Consider the following 25379-nt stretch of genomic DNA (forward strand, 5'->3'; position numbering starts at 1 on the left):
TCCCAACCTTTTATTGGCCATTCCCCACCTAAGCTTTTCTAAAATCCTGGCCTCCCCCTCCAACACCGACATATAATTCTTATTCAAAAAGTGAACTCCTATTCAGATAGAGAAAGCCTAAAAGGCCATTAACTTGTCTAAACAAATTTCTAAAGAACATGGCATCCATGATAGAGAAAAATAAAAGAACAAAAAGACAGTTTCGGAGGAAGAAATGACTAAAAAAAATTTTTAATGAAGATATATGAAAAAATAGCAAATAAAGTTTCAAAACATATAATAGAGAACTGAAATGCATAAATATGTCACAATATATATATATATTTACATACTGTATATGAGGCCCCTAGAACTATAAGAAATTCAAAAAATTCACTGTTAATAACACATTCTCAAATTGCCCTCTTAAAACTCAAATTGTCCCCCTGTGGGGCATGTGCCCCATTTTGGGAACCACTGTTCTAAACATTCCCTTTGAATCTATAGGTCTTGGCCTATATAGTCTTCCAACTATTGCTCTTTTTGTTTTGGATGGAGTGATCTCCATTATTTTCAAAGAACTGGAAAGGAAGCAACTAGATTGTACTGCACTGCTGTTCTTCCACAGCAAAAGCCTGATCCTCAACTCCAACATAGCTGACCTCTTTTTTTTCTTGAGACTCTCTTCACTTGCTAGTTTCCCTTCTTCCTCTACCCAAGGCTTCTCAATCTCTTCTGCCTCTCCAGCTGACAAATATTAGAGAAACTCAAGGCTGTTTCCAAGGCAACTTTCTTTCCAGATGTATTTCTCTTTCCAAGTAATCTCATCCATACTCATATATTCAATTAACCATCTTAAGCTAATTTCTTTGATCCAGCCCTCTCCTCTGAGCTCCAAATAAATATCTAAAGTGCCACTTGACATCCACCTAGCCGGTTTGGCTCAGTGGATAGAGTGTTGGCCTGCAGACTGAAAGGTCCTGGGTTTGATTCTGGTCAAGGGCACATGCCCGGGTTGGGGGCTTGATCCCCAGTAGGGAATGTGCAAGAGGCAGTGATTAATGATTCTCTCTTATCAATGATATTTCCATTTCTCCTTTCCTCTTTGAAATCAATAAAAATAAATAAAAAAAGAAATAAAAGTCAACCGGTACAAAACTCGGTTTATGTTCCCTTAGGACAACGATCAAAATCCTCCCCAGAGTCTCCATGGTCTTACTCCTGCTTGTCTGTCCTCTCAATCTTATGCCATCCCCACTGTAGCCTTTCTGAGGCCATTTGCTGTCTTCACATCTTTACATGTCTTGCTCTGTTTTCCCCATGTTATTGTAGCTCAAAATAGTAATTGCCTCAAGGAAGTCTTCCCTAAATTTCTGAATTAACCAGGACACCCTCCCCTCAATATATACTGTCTGTTGTTTAGTGCACATTCCACAACTGGGATTTGTTGTGCAATTAGTTGATTTTATCTACCCCAACAAGAACATGAACTACAAGACTGTCAGAACCATGTGATCATCATCAGTATATCTCCAGCACTTAGTCCACAGCCTTGTAAATAGTAGACACTTTAAAAATACTTTTTATTTTACACAGTATTATTCACTGTTGAATCCCAAAGTAATTTCTTCCCAAGTTCCTAATCAAACTCTTCACCTAAATATTTAATAAGCAACTTAAATTTAATACGTCTCCAATCTCTCAATTACACACAACACCCCAAATCTAGCCCTTTCCCAATCTTACTCATATCAATGAACATCACTACCATGAATCCAGTTTCTTAGGTCACAATTTGTGACTAGAGTCATCCTCAATTCTTCTCCTTCCTTTAAGTCCTTTGTCCAACAATCAGTGAATCCTATTAACTTTCCCTTCAAATCACATATACTCAGTATGCTTCTGACAACCTCTACTCCACTTACCTAATCCAAGCCTCTACTGCTCATGCCTGGACTACTACAGTGCACCCCTAATTTGGTTTCCTCACGTTCACTTCTGAGCACACCCCACATTCTCTTTTCCACACAGGACCCGAGTATCTTCCTACCTACCTAAGAAGCTCTACATGGGCAGGGTCTCAGTTTAATCCACAGACTTTACATGCCCAGTGACTAGCATCATGCTGGGCAGACAGCATAGTTAAGTATCTGCTAAATGACTGAACTTAGAATATTACTTTAAATGCAGATTCTTGGGCTCCATCCCTAGAAATTCTGAATCTGTATCCCTTAGGCATCCACAGGTGACAGATGACCAATCCACCAGGCAACCTGAATACCGATTCTTGGAGTCTTTCAAGGCTGTCCTACTTGCTCTCACTCAGGATTTGTGTCTCACTATTGCACACAGAGACCTCTGAATTGACCCTGAGACTTGCAAGAAATGAAAGATGAAGCCTTCTTTGGCAAACATTAGAGGAATCAACTCCAGGTGACTTGTCTTCAATAGAGAACATAATCATTTTACCCGAACTGGCTCAGAACTGGAAATATAGCATTCCTGAATAGGTGAGGAAGGTATTAAGTACATAAAATGCTCCTAAGAACTAAAACACTAATTAAATCCATAGATTGAAAAACATTTAAAAATTAATGTCATTTATTAAATCTTCACAAAAGTCATTTGCAATAGCAGCATCAATTTAATTTCTCCTCTTCCTTTTGTTTACTATGGTGCAAATAATAATAGCCAGAAAAATGAATGAAATACAAATAATCAAAAGGAGAAAATAAAGAGTTTAAAATAGTTTAAAGATCTCATGCTTTCCTCCAGGAATACTCTGTCAACTCTGACTTAGTGTATTAACAATTATAGTTTCACTAGAGGCCCGGTGCACAAAATTCATGCACGGAGGGGCGTTGTCCCTCAGCCCAGTCTGCACCCTCTCCAAATCTGGGATCCCTCTCACAATCCAGGACTGCTGGCTCCCAAATGCTTGCCTGTCTGCCTTCCTGATTGCTCCTAACCACTTCTGCCTGCCAGCCTGATCACCCCCTAACCACTCCTATGCCAGCCTGATTGATGCCTAACTGCTCCCCTGCCAACCTGTTTGTCCCTAACTGCCCTCCCCTTTGGGCCTGGTCACCCCTAATTGACCTCCCCTGCAGGCCTGGTCACCCCTCAACTGCTCTCCCCTGCAGGCCTGGTCCTCCCCAACTCCTCTCCCCTGCAGGCCTGGGTCACCCCTAACTGCTCTCCCCTGCAGGCTTGATTGCCACCAACTGCCCTCCCTGCAGGCCTGGTTCCTCTCAACTGCCCTCCCCTGCTGGCCATCTTGTGGTGGCCATCTTGTGTCCACATGGGGGCAGAATCTCTGACGATATGGGGGCAGCCATCTTGTGTGTTGGAGTGATGGTCAATCTGATAATTACTCTCTTATTAGATAGGATAGAGGCCTAGTGCATGGGTGGGAGCCAGCTGGTTTGCCCTAAAGGGAGTCCCAGATCAGGGTGGAGGTTCCCTTGGGGTGTGGGGAGGCCTGGGTGAGGGGCCTGTGGTGGTTTGCAAGTTGGCCACACCCTCTGGCAACCCAAGCAGAGAACCTGGTATCTGGGATTTATGTATCTTCTAAGCCTCCTGCTTGCTCCATGGCTGCAGCCATTTCTGTTGGAATGTTTACCTTCTAAAATTGAAACTTTGTACCCTTTAGTGGAGGCTTAGGCTGGCAAGGGCAGGTGGAAAGCTTGGCTTCCTGTTGCCAGGGAAACATAAGCCTTCCTCCTGCTCTCTGGGGCTGTAGCCATCTTGGTTGGGTTTATTTGTATTACTCGCTCTGATTGGCTGGTGGGCATGGCTTGTGGGTGTAGCAGAGGTATGGTCAATTTGCATATTACTCTTTTATTAGATGGGATGTTTAGATATCTTTTTAAAAATGGAACACAGCAGCAGCATAAAAAATTACATTTAATGTTCATCACAAGAAGGTCATCAGGTTCTAGAATTCTTATAAGTATATTGTAATATTTAAGACACAGTCTAATTTCTGATTCCCTATAAGTACTTTCATTCTTTCTTTATATTTTCCTAAATTTAAGCCATTCTAAAACATTCATCAGGATAAAAATCAACAGTTTTTAAATTTATTTCATATGATTCCCATTTCAAATTTCCTTTATAATAATAAATATGCTTTCACTTTTTTTTTCAGATAAAAATCAAAACCAAATTAAAGGAGCTTTTCTTTAGTTATTCATTTCAACACATAGTGAAATAATAAGCTTTTGCCATGTGTTCTTCCTTTTATGTGAGAACTTAGAAACCCTTAAAAACAAGAAGGCTTTAAGTGACCTAAAAGCACAATAATTAATCACTATCAAATGGTTCTACTTCATATTGGGAGATTTCTGAAAAAGACTTTTTCCATCCTTCTGGATAAATAAAAAAGTATAATCCCACTTACCTGAGAGGCTTATTCTCTGGGCCCACATCAGAAAAGCCCATTTCCTCCAGTTTGCAACGCCTGTACAGTTCATAGTGCCTTGTATGGGTCTGTTCTCGCAGATCCTCCATGTTTGTACAAATGAGCATTTCCCGAAGCTTTACAAAGTCACAGTGGTTTTCATTTTCCACTAGCCAGAAAAACAAGAAACAGGAACACCAATTTTTAATTACTGACACATAATTAGTATTTGATGAATGAATAATTAAATGAAAATATCTGAAATAACAAACAGGGAAATGATAAATCTGATATCTGTATAAATAACCAAGGGAGAAACTCTTGCATAAGACACTGAATTATAGGCAACATTAATCTGATGGCCAGAAGATTTGCTTTAAAGTTAGTAGCCAATGGATAAACAGAAAATAGGAAAGAAATGTCCTATATTGTGTTTTCACGTGCTCCAGTTATTTCACTAATATAGTGCTAACAGTTTACAAAACATCTTAAGGATACTTCACATAGTACTTAAAAAATAATGTAACATCAGCACTAGCTGGTTTGGCTCAGTGGATAGAGTGTCAGCCTGTGTCCTGAAGGGTCCTGGGTTCGATTCTGGTCAAGGGCACATGCCTGGGTTGTAGGCTCGATCCTCAGTAAGGGGCATGCATGAGGCAGCCAATCAATGATTCTTTCTTCATCCTTGATGTTTCTATATCTCTCTCCCTCTCCCTTCCTCTCTGAAATCGATTAAAAAATATTTTTAAAAAGAAGTAACATTATTTCACTTCAAATTAGTAAATTCTGTATACTCAAGAATCCCATCTCTGCATACTATCAAATTATTTTGATACAAATGCCACATTTACAATCTTGAGTTAGACAGTTAATAAACTGAAATGTTCCCCCTATGTTTATAGTGACCAGAAAACCACAAATAAGTATGTTACTGTTTAAGTACAATTGTTTTTTAATATTTTTATACATTAAAAAGGTTTAATTTTCAATATTTAAATTCATTATAAAATCTGTCAGTTTAATAAAAAGCATTGGGAAATCAGTTCTAATTAGTTATTCATTATAATGCTAAATAAATCCTAACATATTTTTAGTTGGCTGACTGGTTTATTTTAAAAATAGTTGGCAATACTTTGTAGTAAAAAATATGTAAATTTGTAAGATAGCTTATTATGACCTAGAATTACCTGGTAATTAGTTTATGTATCATGTTTACACACTGTTATTTACATTCAAATTTTTTTTCAAAGTGCCTGACCAGTGTGTCCCACCTTCTGCATGTCTTGGTGCATCTGAGCAGGTAATGGGGATGCTCTGCCTGGCCTCTACAGACCTGGCTAATAATGAGTCACAACAAAAAATAAGTATCTCTGTATCCAGCCCACATGGCTCAGTGTTTAAGTGTTTGATCCATGAACCAGAAAGATAGTTTGATTCCCGGTTAGGGCACATGCCGAGGCTGTGGGCTCGATCCCCAGTGTCGTGCATGCAGGAGGCAGCTAATGAATGATTCTCTCTCATCATTGATGTTTCTATCTATCTCTCCCTCTCCCTTCCTCTCTGAAATCAATAAAAATGTTAAAAAACAAAACAAAACAAAATCACTAAAGAATGCATTAAGTGCAACTTTGAGACTATTGGGTGACATAAATATTTCTAGTCATCATTTATCTCATTTACCTTGTACAATACCCCAAGGGTACTGGCGAGCTTTGACCAGCTTATTTCCAACTTTTACCTCATCCATACTTCCTACAACAGCAAATGGCAAATGTCCCTGGAAAGAAGCCACAATATCAATTACATCTCAAACCAGTATGATAAATACTAAAACAGTTTTATAAAAATAACATAAAATTAGCAAATTTATTAAAATCAAATAATCTATTATGCTTCAGATTTTAAAACTTGACTATATATATATTTAGTGTGCGCATAGATATATACTATTAATATAAAATATTTACATCCAAAATTAATGCTAAATACAGAAAATGTTTCTGAATATTAGAGAAATGAGAGATTACTAGGAGCAAGAAGATACAACCCAAACTAAAGATAAATCGATCAGACTGGAAAACTAGCTTAAGTAAGGAGAAAAACAAACTTATTTGAAGAATAGTTTACTGCTTTTTAGAGAGAAAGAAAGGAAAAGGGTGAGAGACAGAAAACAAACAAACATCCATGTGAGAGTGCAAAATCTATCGGCTGCCTCCTGCAAGCCTCCCTACTGGGTTTTGAGCCTGCAATCCGGGCATGTGCCCTTGACCAGGAATTAAACTGGCAACCTCCTGGTGCATGGGATGATGCCTAATCAACTGAGCCACACTGGCCAGGGTGGTAAGGAGAAAATGTTGAGCAAACATACAAAAGGTAGATTTAGAGTCAGTGAGCAGACTGATCTGTCTAAAATTAAGGATTAATATAGGGGAAAAGACAGATGTAAAAAATATTAAGTATTATATTTAATATTTAATCACTGACATTAGTCTCTTAATTGTGTCTTTCTGAAAAATTATTCCAGATGGACATAGAAATAAAATTAGATGTAGAGACAATATGACACATAAGAATTAAAATCACTTACATTTATATGTCAGTTAAATTAATCAGGTTTTTATATGTTTGGTTTTAAGTAGAGTAAAATAAATGGAGTATGAAAAGGCAGAAAAGGGAAAAAAGAGAAATGGAATGAACAGTTAATTGAATGTCAAGATGTTGGCAGTGCATAAAAGTTATATCCTCTCAACAACCCTTAAGATAGGTATTATTAATCCCACTTTAAGATAATAGTCTTAGGAAAGGGGAGGTTAATAACTTCCACAAGAATATATGGCTAAATCTGTCCAACTCCAAAACCCATGATTCTTCAAAATATAAGCCAATATTTTAAAGATTTGGAAGCCTGAAGAAAGTAATATAAATAACTGTCTTCAATTATAGTAAACTAAAGGTTATATGAATGTTATTATGTATTTGTAACACTACAAGAGAGAATGAGCTTAAATACCAGATCAGACAGATCCCCTTAAAGATTTTAAGATTCTGAAGTATCCAAAGGAAGGTGTTTTTAAAGACAGAGTTGAAAGGTATCTTTAAGGCAATTAAAGTATCTTTAAGTATTGTTCCACAAAAGGAGTATCCAATCTCACAATGTATCATTTGATTTACATGAAAATGTGGAAGAAAACATGCTAAAAAAATATAGGCTCATTATACTTTTTTCAACTCCAGAAAACAAAATATTTTCCTACACTGGACTTTTTGAAAATTCACCTTTAGAGTCTTTTTGGTAAACATAAGTGGAAATATGTTAGTAGCAATGTTATCTATAAGTTACTTTTTTTCACATATAAAACAGTTGTAATATTCAATTAAGAGCTCACATTCATTGAAGCATTGATTTTAGCAACAGTTTCATCATCTGTAGGGAATTGGTATATCTGGACACCATTGCTGACCAATTCACTCATAAGCTTGATCTTAAACTTCTGTAATTCAGTTTTAGAAATTGCATCTGCTTTGGCAATCACTGGTATAATGTTCACCTATTAAAAATAAAGAAAAAAAATCTCATAATTGAAGATTCATCTAAAAATATTTATATTTTATGAATTTTTTGCAGAGAAAAAGGGAGAGGGATAGAAAGTTAGAAACATTGATCAGCTGCCTCCTGTACAATCCCTACTGGAGATGTACCCACAGCCAAGGTACATGCCCTTGACTGGAATCAAACCTTGGATCCTTCAGTCATAGGCCGAAGCTCTAGCCACTGACCCAAACAAGTTAGGGCAAAATTTATTTTTTAATCCTTCAGTTTCTGCATTCAAAACCACTAAGTCTCTGAGAAATTCCCTTAATCTAGATTAGGGGATGGGCAAACTATACTCTAGCTCATTGCCTGTTTATAGAAAGAAAGACTTACTGCCCTGGCTGTTATGACTAAATGGCTAGAGAACTGGCCCTCGCACCAAAGGGTCATTGGTTCAATTCCCCATCAAAGGAATGTACCTGAGTTATGGGAGACAACCAATGGATGTGTCTCTCTCACATTGATGTTTCTCTCTCTCCTCCTCCTCCTCCACCCCTTCCACACTCTAAAAATAGTAGTCAAAATATCTTTGGGTGAGGAAGGAAGGAAGGAAGGGAAGGAGGGAGGGAGGGAGGGAAGAAAAAGGAGGGGAAGGAAGAAAGGAAGGAAAGAAAAGAGGCTTGGAGGGAAGAGGAAGACAAAGAACAGGAGAGAGAGGGAGAGGAAGGAAAGGAAGGAAGGAACTTATTGGAATACAACTAGGCCTATTCATTTACTTATTATTTACAGACACTTACATGCTACAATCAGAGATCATGTGGCCTAAGAAGCCTAGTGTTTACTACCTGGCCCTTCACAGAAAAAGCTTGCTGACCCCTAACCTAGATTAATCTTTCACCTGAATTTCGGTTTAAAAATCTCACATTTTCTTCTCTCAAAATCTCTTACAGTCCTATCATACACAAATAAGTAACATGTATCATTAAGTTGAAACCACCTGATTACTTACTAATATTTTATTTTTTAATAATCTAAGCACTAAGTAATTAGGATGACTGATCCCATTTGAAATTGTGAAACAGGTTGTTTCTCCTTCTGCCTCTCATTTCAACAGCTCCCTTTCCCCAAAGAATCTATCCAACCTGTGCCTCATCAGCAGTGACTCCTACCTAGATGTTAAAGGAAGGAAATTTTATGACCAAATAAAAATGTTGGTAACTCAAAGAAATAACGTTCTCAGCATTATCTGAAGTCCTATCACCAGCCACAGAGAAAGGGATCTTGGGTCATGAAGGCCAACAAACTTGTAACAAGCTAATTCTGTAAGATTAATGTTACAATAAAAGATGGATGTCTATACAAATTTAGGGGTGTATAAGTTTTTTTTTATTTTGGTTATTTATTTACATAGTTTGTTTTCAGTGAAAAACTTCAGGCTAACTAGTCACATGTGTCAAGAGAGTGAGATATCAATATAATTTCCAAAATGAAAATGAAAATGAAAAAATCATAATTTCTACTTTATTCCTATATTTCTTTCTCGTCTCCAATTTCACAATGATTTATTGGTATGTTTGGATTTATTAGTCTTAAATATGGAAGTGAAAATTTTTCTAACTATTCATGAAATAAATGACAGAAAACTTTCCAACATGTTGGTAAAAATAGCTTTTATGTTAAATTAGTCAGAGTACAGTACATAAAAAGTTGATGCAAAGTTCAAATCGATGTACTTAAATATTCAATAAATTATGCCAAGTTACTAACTTACATAATTGCATCCACAATAAGTGCAGAAAGCAGGCTGCAGCATAAGTGGTCCAAAGTTAAGCTTTTTGACTAATAAAAGTGCCTGAACTTAGGTTTTTCAATTGCCAAGGCATCCATTTCAAAGGCATCAAATTTTAATAAATATATTGCTTGGTATATGGCAAAGCTACTAGCAAAACACCAGTAAGGAACCAGGCTGCCAGACCCATGAAGTTTCCCTTTTAGATAGCCTGAGCTGCCTAAAGATCTGACTCACATCTCTAATTCCCACACTCTAATTCCCACTCTTAGGCTTTACGTTCACCAACAAAGAGCAAACCGACAACACCCGAGAGACCCCATTCTTGAGCCCTAATAAACACAGAGTTCCAAGTTTGTTCTTCCTTCTTTTCTCTCTTCTCCTGATCTCCTATGTGGTCCTTGGGTACCTTCCAGGGATCTGTAACAAATCTTGTTCTTCTAAGTTCCCTGATGGTTTCTTGCCAAATTGGATCCTGAGATCATAATAAGAACCACAAGAACTGGCCCAGCCAGGATACAGACTCTGGTAGTGGTGGTAGTGGGTGGGGGATGTCTGTGGAGTTCATACCATGAATAAATACAGTCGGAGAAGTACCTTCGGCATTTCTAACCACGAGCATCACCATCAATAGGCTTGAGGACACACAGAGACCAAAAGATAAACCTAATTAGTATTTGTACATCAGGGGGAGGGGAAGTAACATGTTTCACATTGAAGGTAAGATAAGGTAGGTTTCCATGTGAGCAGTGGAGTGTTCTGCTTTTAGGAACAAAAGACAAACTATCAGTTTTAATTAATCTTCACATTTGCCCCTTGAGATCACCTCTTTTTAAAATTCCCCAGCTTTTATTTTAGAGATGAAGAAATTAAGGCTCAGAGGGCTAAAATAACTTGCCAAAGAACACATAGCTATTAAGTGACAGAGCAGGTATTTAAAACCAGCCTTTACTGACACCAAATTCCATGATCTTTACACAAACTACATCATGTTGCTTCTGTCTAGCTAAGACAATGTTGCGCACTCTTACTTTTATGTTCCCTTAATAAATATGAACTTCCATATAATCAGACTAAATAATGAAAAATAAGTAACTAAATGGTTACAAAGTCTGGTCAGATGAACAGTTTATCAAATAAGCTTCATCAAATTTTCGCTAAAACCAGGAGTCTTCAACTAGTGAAATGTAGATTATCTATTCACCACTACTTCACTGGTAGGCCTTCATGCTTTCCACTCTTATCTACACAGAAAGTAGTAGTGCCCAGAATGACCTTGCTTTCTGAATACTATCTCATAAAATAACTAGCCAGGATAATGAAAGCTAAATTTCTCATAATATTAGAGATTACAGAAAATTTCTAGTTATTGTTTTAGTATAAGATAGTAGTCTATAACCACCTTTTAAACAAACAAAAAAAAATCCTAAGTGAGTTAATTTGTGAATAATATTTTTTATAGATCTCTAAATTTATATATGTCCTTAGCTCAAAAATTCAAAAATAGTTGTTTTTTTTTGTATAGTGCACATTAAAACACAATTTACTATAATATATGTTAAAACATTACACCTTAATCTTTGTCAATGAACTTATCATAAAGTAAAATTAGTGTCAAATAAATTCCACATTAAAAAATATAAATGACCCTTCCACCATGTGAGGCTACATTGAGAAGTCTGCAACCAGAAAGATGACCCTCACACAGCCATGCGGGCACCATGATCTTGAACTTCCAGCCTCCAAAACTGAATTCTACCAGGACCTTGGGTCGTAGAAAAGAACAGTCCTGGATGTATCCTGTCTATCTACACTCTGGCTCTTACAAAGCACCAATGGTACAAAGATTCTAAATAGAAGTTTGTGTTATTGATCAAATGTGAAGAAAGGGATTTTTTGTCATGTGTGCACACCCTATTTTTACTCTACCTCGATTTTTTTTAACATGATAAGTTCCTAGAAGTTTTGTCATAAAAAATAAATAATTTTAGCAAGAAAAAAGTTAGTTTTCTACTTGTGGAAGCTTTTGCAAGCCCAGGAGAGAGGCCTCAAAAGACATGAAACCTACTGACACCTTGATTTCAGCCATCTTCCAAAACTGTGAGAAAATTTCTGTTATTTCAGCCACTCGAAGTAATGTATTTTGTTATAGCAACTCTAGCAGACAAACTAATAAACTATGTCTTCTAGCAATTTAACTCCTAGGTAGGGAACTAAAAATTATGTGACCACGCAAAAATGTGTGCATTAGCAGCATTATTCAGAGTAGCCAAAACCTAAATATCCATCACCTGATAGAGAAAATATGACATATCCATACCATGGAATGTTATTCAGTAATTAATTAAATGGAAAGGACTACTGATAGGAATTTTAAAAGAAAATGAAAATAAATTCTCATATTCTGACATACAATTTAATATGAAAAAAGAACTAAAGTTGCCCTAGCTGGTTTGGCTCAGTGGACAGAGTGTCAGCATATGTACTGAAGGGTCCAGGTTAGATTCTGGTCAAGGGCACATGCCAGGGTTGTGGGCTCAATTCCCAGCAGGGGCCATGTTTCTACCTCTCTCAATTCAATAAAAATATGTTTTTTTTTAAAAGTGCTGCTACTAGCATTTTAAAAAGAACTAAAGTTTTATGTTAATGTTATTTCTTTGCGTCTAATCTTCCAAACTAAATTTCTCTGGAAAATAAGCTAAGATTGAAACTTAGCAAACATTTTAAAAATGCAAAGAATGAAAGTTATGCATATATTATCATAAAGGTATTTTAATAAGTCAAAATAAATATTACAGCAGGATAAGCTTATTTCTCTTCCAAACCCACCTTGCTGTCAAGGCTCTTCATGGCTAAGAGGTCCAGTGTCTTCAGAGAGTGGCCTGTTGGAGAGATGAAGTAGAGGCATGCATGGACACGAGAATCATGGTAGTTAAAGAGAGAACGCTTGATCTTCAGTTCTTCCTGGAGATAGGCCTCAAACTGAGCATCTATGTAGTCAACTATTGGTTGGTAGCTGGAAAAATAATTATTTAAATATTGAATAAAACATATTCATGTGACCTTAATAAGATATCTATAAAGTTTGAGATATTTTCACCAATTAATAAACATTCAATATCTATACAAGGTAACTTTAGTATTAAATTGTGCAAAACATGCACGTACAAAGATAGTGCTTTAAGCCGTTTTACAGAAATGATATTGAATTGCGTTGATTCATTCTCACATTCTTTCATACAATGGACCCCTTTCTGACAAGGTTCCCACACTTGCCTGAGTTATTGATATTATCCTTTCACTTGATGTGTGTCTTTCTTCCTTAATATGTTCATGATTTTCATGCCTTACAAATATGATTTAAGAAGTCATGAAATTTTACTTTAGTGTCTATTAAGTTATTGATACTCATGCCTTTTCTCAGTTAAATAATATGCCATTCCATAGTAAATTGCCCTAGGTTTCCATTTCCAGTAAATTGCAGTATCACTTTTCTAATGAAATGAAAGATACTGGCTTAAAATAGAAAAACCACCTCTTAAAATATCAAAGTACTTATAAAGTGATAAGGAACTAACCATTTTGACTTATTAAAATTGAAAAGAATATACAACCTGGCTGGTGAGGCTCAGAGGGTTGAGCATTGTCCCCTCCCGTGCACTGAGAGGTTGCTAGTTCCATTCCCAGTCAGGGCACATTCCCAGATTTCGGGTTCAATCCTCAGTAGGGGGCATGGAGGAGACAACCGGTCAATGTTTCTCTCTCATTCATGTTTCCCCTTCCACTCTAAAAATTAATGAAAACATTTTTAATTGAAGAGTATGTGGAAACTGAGAAGCAGAGGCAAATCCAGCCTGATGTCTGCTTTTATAAGTAAAGTTTTATTGAAATATAGCCACATTCACTTGTTTATGCACTTTGGCTGCTTTTGTACTATAGTGGAAGGGTTGAATAGTATAAACAGAAACTATATGTCCTTCAAAGCTTGAAATATCTACTATATGGCCCTTTAAAGAAAAAGTTTGGTAATCCCTGCACTAAAGTATCAGTGCTAGTTTTGTCTTAAAGTTATTTGTCAATCTAATTCTTGGGCTTTGCTCTGAAGGACTTATAAGATGAGAAGAAATAATAAAAGTTCAAGACCCATACAAGGTGGAAATCTATTGAGACTGCCTCCTCACATAGAGCTGAGATCCTAAAAGCCTAAACCTTCAGGGTAAGAATGAACTATAGAATAGATCTACATTTCCTACTCTCTCCCCAAGAAACTATAGAGAAGGCTGCCTGGCATGAAATGAAGTAGGAAAAATAAAAGGAAAAGAAAAAAAGACCCATCATTGAGACCTTATGGCCCATGGCGGCCCTGGTGGAGCACAGGTGCACACTGCCTCTCTGATTCTGGAAACCTCAAGCCATGAAACAGGTTTAGGGATCTTCAGAGTATTAATGCCCAGAGGGGTTTAACATAAGCAAACACAAATCTGTTCATAGCAAGATATGTTCACCTTAGATCTCAAAGTATCTCTGCAAATAACTTTTCAAAGGCCATTAACTACAATAAAATAAAAAGCACATGAAAATAAAAAGCACAATGAATGAAAACCAGAGGAAAAAACAAACATCAGTAAAGTAATTGCAAAATTTTAATATACTGGAATTATAAGATATAATTATAAGTAGAGATAAAAGAAACAGAAATAAAAGGCAGCTTAAACATATGTGCTCGGAATAGTAAAGTATAACAAGTGATCCTACAGATATGAACCACACAGAGTGTACACATTTGAAAGATTAATAACCAAAATTAAAACGTAATGGATTAGTTTAGCAACAGGACTGGGAAACTTTTTCTGTCAAGGGCCATTTGGATATTTATAACATCATTCTCGGGCCATACAAAATTATCAACTTAAAAATTAGCCTGCGCTTCTTTTCAGCCGAAACCGCCATCTTCCAGTAATTCACCAAAATGACTAACACAGAGGGAAGGAGGAAGGCCCCCCGCTATATGTTCTCTAGGCCTTTTAGAAAACATGGAGCTGTTCCTTTGGCCACATACATGCGAATCTACAGGAAGGTGATATTGTGAACATCCAGGGAATGGGCTTTCACAACATAAGGCCGCACAAATGTTACCAAGGCAAAACTGGAGGAGTCTACAGTGTCACCCGCATGCAGTCGGCATTATTGTGAACAAGCAAGTTAAAGGCAAGATTCTTGCCAAGAAAATTAATGTTCATATTGAGCATATTAAGCACTCTAAGCGCCGAGATAGCTTCCTGAAACGTATGAAGGAAAATGATCAGAAAAAGAAGCCAAAGAGAAAGGTACCTGGGTTCACCTGAAGCACCAGCCTGCTCCACCCAGAGCAGCACCCTTTGTGAGAGCCAATGGAAAAGAGCCTGAAAAATTAGATTTAGAAAGCTTAGAAACCTGACCTGACTGAAAACAAGTAAGAAATGGCGGGCTTTGAAAATGACTTCAGGTTTTCTCACTGGGCAGAATGTTGTCAAATACTGCTGCAGTTAAATATTTTACTCTTTGCTCTCCCTGTGTGATCTATAATAATAATATGTTTTGTGTTGATATTTACTGCTGTGTTGCTGACAATTACCTGAAAAAGAAGTTGGGGTGCTTCACTGGGCTGAAAAAAGTTTAGCTAAATCAGAAAGCATGCTAATTAAGCAAATTTATTCTCTCTCTCTCTCTCCATATATATGTGTGTATATATGTGTGTGTGTACATATATATATATATATATATATATATATATATATATATATGATTGAGTTGACTCATGCACGCACGATACATATAAAGTTCTTGCTAAGACCAGATGTGTTTCGATCTGTCATTGTTGATCGTGAATGTGGCTGACACTTATTATAGAGAAAGGGTGAATAGCGATATTAAAATATTTCTTCTAATTAATTTCCTTTCAATGTGTACAAATTTGTGCACTGGGCCACTAGTATAATAATAATGCCTGTGTGGTTAAGAAAAAAAAGAGATATAAAACACATGCCATGATAAGTCAGAAGGGTGAGTTAATGGAGTTTAACTGGTCAAAATTCCAATTTATTGTTTACGTGAATCATCAGGAACAGTATAAATATCAATTTATCTTAAACTTTGATTAGGTTAGATATTATGTTTATAATTTCTAGAGTAACACCTATAAAAATAGAAAAGCAAGAAAAAATAAAGAAATATAGAACTGGCAGGACAAACAAAAAACACAAAATCCCCTACCCGGTCAACTCCTGCAATCCCTCCCGGCTGGCCAAATGGCCCCAATCGGCCCCGATTGCCAGTCAGGCTGAGGGACCTCACCCATGCATAAATTCATGCACCGGGCCTCTAGTATAAAATAAACTTAATTAGACCTGTTTTCTGATCTAGCTAAATTTTTTTTCAGCCCAGTGAAGCACCCCAACTTCTCTTTCAAGTAATTGTCAGCAACACAGCAGTAAATATAAACACCAAGCATGTTATTATTATAGATCACACAGGGAGAGCAAAGGGTAAAATATTTAACTGCAGCAGTATTTGACTATATTCTACCCAGTGAGAAAACCTGAAGTCATTTTCAAGGTTTTTGTGATCACAAAAGTGGGAAGTAAATGAGGAGAGCTCAATGATTTCCTCAGAGTATTGCCTGGAGACAAGTTTCCAGGGCAGAGCACAGAAGAGAGAACAGAGCTCGGCCAACTCTATGACTGGAGAGATAAAGACAGCAGTTAGGGGAGGCTAACATAACTAGAATTTGTAGCCAAGAACACTAGGAAAAGGAGCTACACCAAGAGGAAGCAATGCAGGTACGGAGTGGGCCTGCATGGTTTTAGCAAAGCCCTAATCTGTATGTGCACATGCATACAAGAAAAGCACTCAAGACTCTGACCTTCTCCTGTATCTAATCAAAATTGTACATTGAAAAAAATCAGTACATTTTATTTTTTCTATGTAAATTTTACAGCAATAAAACATTTAAAAAGAAAAAAAAAGGAATTAGAAATATAAATGTCACTGACTATCACATACATAGAAAATCTAAATATTAGAAGTGAATAATTATTATAATTAATCAGAGAATTTACAAAAGTTTCTATATGTAAAATTGGTATTTCTATAAAATATTTCTATCTAAAATGAAATACTTTTAAAAGATACCGTGTATGAGGTCATAAAAAATGCCCAACATCTCTATATAGAGTATTATTTTAAAAATTAATGTTTTAAAGTAGCATGTCACAGGCCTTTGCCTCAGCAGCTGATCTGTTTCTTCCAAAAAGCAAAGAAATAATTTTTTTTAAATTTAAAGCAGAACACAAATGTGCTGAAAAGGCTAATATAAGTTACATAGAGTCAATTATGCAAAATATTTTCTCTCTAAAGTAAACGTTAGGAAATTACTGCTAATAATGAAAATACATACATTTCAAAAAAGAAACAAAAGAACAAAAGTTATTGCTTTACCCCAGTCTATTTCTCCCTTTATTAGTTTAAATTTCATACAGAATCTATAATCAATATTTATAATAACACAAGAGAAATAATGACATAATATAAAAGAGAAATTTCATTATCAAACTTTTCCTGTAATGCATAATAAGGTACTTGGCTAATTTGGTTAGAATTTCACAAAAAAATTCATGCACCATGGATTTGGCCATTTATATTTGCCACTAATAGCCATGGGCACAAATCCTTGCACCAGTAGCTCACCACCCTTTGCCCCACACTCCTGTATTCCCATAACTTTCTGTCCTGGCCCCTCCTCTAGCTCTCCGCTGCCCACTTGTAGGAGTTCACTGCCATCCTCCTGTAGCTCTCAGCCCTTTGCCATGCCCTCCTGTAGCTCCCTCTGTCCCCCTTCCCCTTCCTCTCATAGCTTGCTGCCCTGCCCCCTCTTGTAGCTCTCCACCGCTCCTTGTAGCTCGCTGCCCCACCCTCCTGCTGATCTGTGACCCAGTCCTTATGTGATCGGTCATTACACGGTCATTATGCGTTCTGTCATTACGCTTCACGGCATAATGACCATTTGCAAATTACGTCTTTATTATATAGGATTATATGACTTATTGCTTTTCTCCCCCTCACTGAAAATAAGTCTTGCCTGAAAATAAGTACAAGTCACTTAAAATACACTATATTGGCTAATCAGAAAATAAAACTATTTTTGCTGAAAGACATTTTAATAATGTAATTCAAATCATTCTAAAGAAATTAGATAATCAAATATAGAAATGTCAATTATTAGTGAGAATAAAATATTGCTTAATGTTTTAAAAAATTAAAAGTCTGCAAGACTAAGATATGGATTTCCACAGTAGAGTGTCAAATCATAGTTCATAGGGCAAGAATGCAAATGTTCTGAATTAAAAAAATTTGTTTTATTACAAGAAAACATGTACCTCTCTTCTTTGTTTATTTGGTCACCAAATCCCACTGTATTCACAATGGTCAATTTCAATCGAACATTACTTTCTTGAAGTTCATATGTCTGAGCTTTAAGTCTAACATGTGGGCAAAAATGTGAGGATTCGTGGTCTTCAAAATTAGTATTAAACAATGTATCAATCAATGTTGATTTTCCAATTCCAGTCTCCCCTGAAAGAAAAAAATGTATATCTTCACAGGTGCACAGAATGGATGAGAAAAAACATAGAATTATAAACTCGTAAAGTGGTTTTAAGGATCCCAAATATTTCAAATATTTCAATGGCTTAGTTGTCCACGAAAGAAATATATGCTAAGGGTGGTCCACTAAGTCATTAGCAGAACATATAAAAATGAATAAGTAAGATAAGTTACTCAGAATGTTGAAGTACTGAAATGTTTAAAGAACAAACAAAAAAGTTAAAGTATTACAGCTAAAAAATAAATAAAACTCATAGAATTTAAATAACTGAAAAATATCTGAGATCATGATCTCAAATTGATAACATGAGCACCATACAGCTTACAATAATTAAATGAGCACTAACCAGTTTGGCTCAGTAGTTAAAGCACCGGCCTGTGGACTGAAGGGTCCCAGGTTTGATTCTGGTCAAGGGCATGTACTTGGTTATGGCACATCCTCAGTAAGAGGTATGCAGGAGGCAGCTGATAGATGTTTCTCTCTCATTGATGTTTCTAACTCTCCCTTCCTCTCTGTAAAAAAATCAATAAAATGTAAAAGGAAGGAAGGAAGGAAGGAAGGAAGGGAGGGGAGGGAGAGAGGGAGGGAGGGAGGGAGGGAGGGAGGGAGGGAGGAAAAATTAAGTGAGCACAGGGAATATGAGAACAATTTAGAGGAAGAGTCTGGCACTTACCAACACAGAGAATATTAAAACAGAAGCCTTGCTGAATAGATCTGTTGACCAGCTGATCAGGCAAACTCTCAAAACCAACATGGCCAGACATAGTTAAAGAACGGATATTTTCTCTTTTCTGCCAAAGAAAAACAGCAATGATAAAAATGAAACTTTTACTAAAATAGGATGTAAGCAAATTTGAAAGAATAAAAAAATCCAAGACACTAAAGATTTTATGACCATTATGTTTCCTCAAGATACAACTGATTTAAGTAAATTTGTGAGAAATATGTCCAGATCCTTATAACATAGTTCTTCTCTTCATATAATGAATCCATCATTATTTGTAACATTGAAATATTTGATTTCCAAAATAGGAAAATACCCAAGTAAACTATGGCATATTCACTCATAAAACAGTATGTTTAAAGTCATTAAAGATGACCACCACATGTTTATATGTTAGATATTTTTAATAACATTTTAATTATTTTTGCCTTTGATCAGGCTTTTATTCAAATTAGCTATTCAAAGTGATTTAACTTTTATGAAACAAATTTAAATTTATGTGCAGGCCTCTTTTCTTCTGTGGTAGGTTTCTTTTCTGTGGGTTTCTTCTCAGATGCCGGTTTCCTGGTAGCTGCAGCCTTATTTCCCACCAAAGGTTTCTTCTGCTTCATAACGGCAAGGCCTTCTTTCCTTCCTTTCCTACACCACAGGCTTCATGCCTGGAACCCCCTTCTCATCTGATTTGGCCTGGAGAAGACTGGTGTTCCGGTGCACCATCTTTGCACATGGGTTTAGCTTAACATGATTCTCAGATTTGTCAGGGGGTTCTTCTTTAGGACTTTGCGATGAATTTTCTTACATAGTGCTCAGAGTGTTCTTTGGATCTATGGGATTTTCAAGATTCTGCTCAGGTCTGTATTGAGCAATGTGTGCATGGAAGGTTGTAGTTACTCTTGAAGGTGACAGCTTCACACAGTGCCATACAGATTATCTAAAGTGCGGAAGGCACTTTCAGTCCAAATGCAGACATAGCTCACATGCTCACCAGGAGCAAGTTTCAAAATACTCTATTTCCTTAAATTAAGCAGAGTAATTCTAGGAAAATTTCTGAAGGCTTTGATATACTGTTGTCTGCATTATAGATGATGCAAGGTCCCCTGCCCTGGATATGATGATGATTTCCCATTTTGCCCTTGCCAGCTCTCATTAGCTGAGAGGTATAGACCTTTTTAACATCCTCCCAGCCCTTAAGTTCCTTAAGAAATAAATCAGCCTCCTTGATCTTCTTGTAGCATTCAACTTTATCTTCAACCACCAAAGGAAATTCAGGAACTTCTTCAATATGATGACGTTCAGACATGACTAGCGCTGGCAATGCCATGGCATCCACACCAGAGCAGATGGCATAGCACTTCTATGTTGTGTTCACTCTATGGTGCTAATGACACCAGGTTGGTTTGTTGTTGTTGTTTTTTTTTTTTTTTTTTTTTTTGTGTGTGTGTGTGTGTGTGTGTGTTTTGTTTGTTTGTTTTTTTGGTGCAAACATGTGGTGGCCCCATGACACATATTTCTAAAAGCACCCTTTGTAGAACAAGAAGCCCCACCACCTCAAACTCTGGGAATTTGAGCCATAGCTCTGCCAGTACCTCAAGACTCCATACTGGTTTAATGACCTGCCATTTCACTGACCACTAACAGCACAGGACTGTCTACTGTTTTTGCATAAGTTGATGAGAACAAAGTCCACAATATCTGGTGGAAAGGGAGCCTTGAACACAGTACGCAAAGTGACATTTCTGCCAGATAATTTCCCCTTTTTGGAGTACACTAACTGCATGGAGAGCAGAAGGTTACACTCCTCTCAACCCAGTGGCTCCCACAGAAAAAGGGACACTTTAATTCTTATGTTAAAAAGTTAAGTGAAAAAAGTACAACACAAAATTATAGCTATAGTTCTAGCACCCAGTAATGGCAGAGTAATTATATCACACTAACCTCCCAGTTAATAATTATAATCAATTTTTTCAAGGAACCGGAGTGCAATCAAAGATTGACAGACACTGAAGGGGAGACTCTTGAGAGAAGGAAACTATATAAGGTGAGATGATACTTACTACATTTTTCCCTGAGAGTACTGCCTAGTCATTGCCATACAAAAATAGAGCTCAACATGCATATGGCAGTCTTACTGGGTTGACATGTCAGTTGAAGATAAGGGCATGTGAAAAAAAATTCTAGAAGAAAGGATGGAGTCCTAAATCAGCAAATACACTTCCCTCAAATCCTTGGCTGACTGTTGAACCACACATGTATAGGAGAAATACAAAAAGCATAGCAGGGGAGAAATGGGAATGGGGAAAAGCTATGTGAAGTGTTCAAGAGAGCTTGAATTTTAAGTCTATAAATTAAAGGAGCTTGTTAAACACTTTAAGTCTTTTTACTAAAAATCTGTATTAGCCACGTGTTAGAAATAAGAATCATTATCCCAGAAGTCAGAAATGCTCACTAGTATAAAGACACGACTGAAGAAGACCTGCTCTAATAATACCTAAACAAGGGCTCAACATAATCAATGTGACCAGCTAGTAATTTGCATGCTAGAACAAAGGTCAACACTCTTCAGAAGAAAACAGAGCCCAGCATCTCCACAATGTATCATTCACAGTATTTCTTTTACAAATAAAAACTATTATTTACAAAGCAAAAAAAAGTTAATTCATAGTCAAGAAGGGGAGGGGGGGAAGTCAACAGAAAGAGATCCATAAATGAACCAAATATTGAATTACCTAATAAGAACATTAAAATACCTATGATAACCATGCTAAAGGAGAAAAATTTGTTCTTTTCCACAAAACAGATGGATTATAAGAGATGACATCACATAAAATTATGACATTTGAAAGCTCCCACAAAGAAGGAGCAACAAACAGAATTCAGAGAATGGCAAAAAGCAGCATATGAAATAAAAAGTTATTGAGCTGTATTAACAGCAAAATCAAACTGATAAAATTCTCTCATGGAAGAAATAAAACTATAACAGAGACTCAAAAAACTGGAGTAACATCAAATGATCTAACATACCTATAATCAAAATACCAGATGATAAAGAAGGGGCAGGCAAAGAGAAAAGCATCTAAATAAAAAATACCTAAGTAAAGAGTAATTGAAAATTTTCCAATTTTCTAAACATGAACTCGGAGATGCAAGAATTTCAGCAAACTACAAACAGAAATATGTAATGGAACGCACAAATAGGCATATCAGAACTGTTTAAAAATAAGGATAAAGGAAAACTTTATGAGCAAACAGGTGTGGGAAACATATTACAGACAAGTAAAACATAAAATGACCAGTTTTCCCATAAGAAATAATGCAAACCAGAAGACAATAGAACAAAATCAATAAAATGCCAAAAGAAAAAAAAAATGACAACCAAAAATTCTATATCCAGTGAAAATATCCTTTACAAATGAAGGCAAAATGAAGACATCTTCAGAATCTAAGAAAATTCTGTGTAAGCAGACCATACATATATGAGATGTTAAAAGTTCTTCAAGAGAAAGAAAAATGAGCCAAAACCAGTTTGCCTCAGTGGATGGAGCATCGGCCTGCGGACTGAAGAGTCCCAGGCTCGATCCAGTCAAGGGCATGTACCTTGGTTGCGGACACATCCCTAGTAGGGGGTGTGCAAGAGGCAGCTGATCGATGTTTTTCTCTCATCAATGTTTCTAAGCCTCTATCCCTCTCACTCTTCCTCTCTGTAAAAAATCAATAAAAAATATTTTTAAAGAAAAGTGAGAGAAAGGAAAATGACAATGGAAACCCAGATCTGCAAAAAGGAATGAAGACTACAGGAAAGGTAAAAATATGAGTAAATATGAGAGAATTTTTTACTTTTTTAAAATTTCTTAAAAATAAAACTGAATGTTTAAAGCAACAATTATTACAGGACTTATAATATATGAAGAAGCAGAACATATGATAATAACAGCACCAAGGATAGGAAGGGGACTAGATCTGCACATGGATAGGATCTGCACATGTAATGTTTCTGTGCTTAATATCTGCATGTGACTAGTAAATACCTGTTGCATAGCTCAGATATAGAACATTTCCATCATCACAGGAAGTCCTGTTATACATGAACTACTATAGCACAGTTTGAAGGTAATGTGCGTAAGTTAAAGCCTGCATCAATTACTATTTTAAAAAAATTTAAAAACAGAGGTATACCTAATAAAGCAATAGAGACAAAGCTGAATATAGAGACAAAATCCTATATAATAAAAGGGTAACATGCAAAATCCTAATGACACAACAACCAGAACAACCACTTGACCAGTCACTATGAGGCACACTGACCCCCTCTAGGTCCCTTTACCCAGCTGGCAGGCTCTGATCGCCCAGGGGTGGGTGGCAGGGGACATGGGTGGTGCCAGGCCAAGACCCCAGCCCCACCAATCACCCCAAACACAGAGGGAAACCAGTGAGCAGGCAGGAATAGCCCACACCTCTTGGTCCTTTCCCCTGGCATCAGGCTCCAATCGCCCAATGGCAAATGGAGAACTGGGGTGGGTGGCAGCGGGGGGTGGGGCTGGTGAACAGATAGAACAGCCAAACTCTTGGTGCCTCCCCCAAGCCAGCAGCTCCAATAACCCAATGGGAAATGGAGAATTGGGGGTGGGTGGTGGCAGGGGATGGGGCTGACTGAGGGCAGCTGGGGAAGATGGCTCTGATGGCATGCCCGGCCTAGGGACCGTACCTATGCACAAATTTTGTGTGCCAGGCCTCTAGTGCAATCATAAAAATACTGTTAATTCAAAGGAAGACAGGATAAGAAAAAATATTAAAGGAAAACTTGGTACAAATAGAAAATTAATAGACTTAAATCCAGCTTTATCTATAATTAAGTTAAATGTAAATGACATAAACCAGCGCTGTCCAACTCTACTTTCTGTGATGATAGAAATATTCTTTATCTGAGCTGTGCAACAGATATCCTCTGCTAGTCACATACAGTACTTAAGCACTTAAGATGTAATTAACAGAATCCAAAATGGTGGCTGACAGAATGGCAGTGAGGGAGTGTGAGTGAGGGAGTGAAAGGGAAGTATGTGGGTGAGTGAGACATGTTTGTGTGACTTAGGGACAGTTATATTCTGCAGGACTTTTGAGGGCTGGCGGACCTCCCCTAGAGCTGGGCGGCCTCCCTTACAGCTGAAATCTCTTCCAGGGTGGCCGGCTCCACCACAAAGGCTGTGCCATCTTGAAGGGGAGAGCTGCTGTGACTGGGAGCCCAGACTCACCTCCACCCAGGAAGCCCTCAGACACCCCATGGGACCCTGCAACCACACCAGTCAGGGACCAGCTGCCTCAGCTGCGAACTCACAAACACCTGATTCCAGGTTTCAAGCTCCTAAAATGTTTATTTGGGGGGAGACAAAATGGCAGCCAAATAGGAAGACGTGTCCTGTGCCTTCTCACAGAGCAGACAGAAGAAAAGCTGAATCAAATAACATTCACCCAGAATTGGCTAATTAAACGCAGCTGGTGAGACAATCCATGGCCGGAAAGGATAGAGAAATGTGCGACTACCAGGATGAGAAGGTCAGAAGGAAACTGCGCTGTACCAAGTCCGAGTCCCATGGGACACACGTACCACTCAACTGTGGAAGGGAGTCCACGGGGCTGCTGGCAGTGGGGGACTTTAAATCTTAGTCCACAGCCATGGGAGGCTGCACCCAGCAAGGCAGCCTGCAGTTCTGCACTGGCCACGCAATGCCAGGGGGAGAGAATTAAGCAGCAGCATGGTTGCTCTGTCTTTATATTGCCCTTGCTTTTACTCGCTAAACCCAGTATATAGGAGCTTTCAATTATAAACACTCACCAAGTTGGATGTGGGTTTGGTGGAGACTGAGGAGCAAAGCAAGGAGAGGTGACCAGGAATCAAGCTTTGTTATAGCCCAGTCCCTCTAACCCTAAACAGTCATTTTTCTCCAGAAGAGCAAGCCCTTCCTAGTGGCTTTGGAAACTAATAAAGCATCACTGCCACCTAGACCCTGTGCCAGAAATAGATGCTTGTGTAAATATGACTGAAAGAAGGGAGACAAATGGGGCAGATTGGTCCCACATGCCTAAATCTAAACCATGAGGAGACAGATACAGAGGAGTGGTCGATCCCTGGGAACTTCAACAGGTCCTGACTACCTAACAGGAAACTGAAAAGTGACAGAACAGTAGAGAGTGATATTAATCTAGCCCAAATGGGATATTAAAACTCAGCTGAAACAAACACTTGACTTTTTTATTTTTTACTATTTACTTAAAGGAAATTTTTTTCTCTATTTTATATTACTATTACATTTTAACCTT

At 37.4% G+C, this 25379-nt stretch overlaps 1 protein-coding gene and 2 pseudogenes across 8 annotated transcripts in view; 1 reads left to right on the forward strand and 2 right to left on the reverse strand.

Annotated features, from left to right (window-relative positions):
* SEPTIN10 (septin 10) overlaps nt 1–25379 on the reverse strand; it is an 80052-nt gene that overhangs the window by 14165 nt on the left and 40508 nt on the right. For 4 of the 8 annotated variants that reach the window (XR_006742121.1, XM_036447988.2, XM_036447993.2 and 1 more), the window contains exons 3-8: nt 19017–19134; nt 18117–18312; nt 12532–12718; nt 7768–7929; nt 6062–6158; nt 4382–4550 (exon numbers count right to left, since the gene is read on the reverse strand). Coding sequence is in view for 7 of the 8 variants with exons in the window: in XM_036447988.2 (XP_036303881.1) it covers nt 4382–4550; nt 6062–6158; nt 7768–7929; nt 12532–12718; nt 18117–18312; nt 19017–19134 (929 nt within the window). In the remaining variant the exon portion in view is untranslated. Of the gene's footprint in view, nt 1–4381; nt 4551–6061; nt 6159–7767; nt 7930–12531; nt 12719–18116; nt 18313–19016; nt 19135–21121; nt 21140–25379 lie in introns of those variants that run through there. The other 4 variants (XM_036447992.2, XM_036447990.2, XM_045584186.1 and 1 more) reach the window with 3 other exon arrangements.
* Nucleotides 14460–15220, forward strand: LOC123652665 (annotated as a pseudogene).
* LOC123652666 lies at nt 19491–21115 on the reverse strand (annotated as a pseudogene).

This window comes from Pipistrellus kuhlii, unplaced genomic scaffold, assembly GCF_014108245.1.
Source record: "Pipistrellus kuhlii isolate mPipKuh1 unplaced genomic scaffold, mPipKuh1.p scaffold_m20_p_2, whole genome shotgun sequence".
Taxonomy (NCBI): domain Eukaryota; kingdom Metazoa; phylum Chordata; class Mammalia; order Chiroptera; family Vespertilionidae; genus Pipistrellus; species Pipistrellus kuhlii.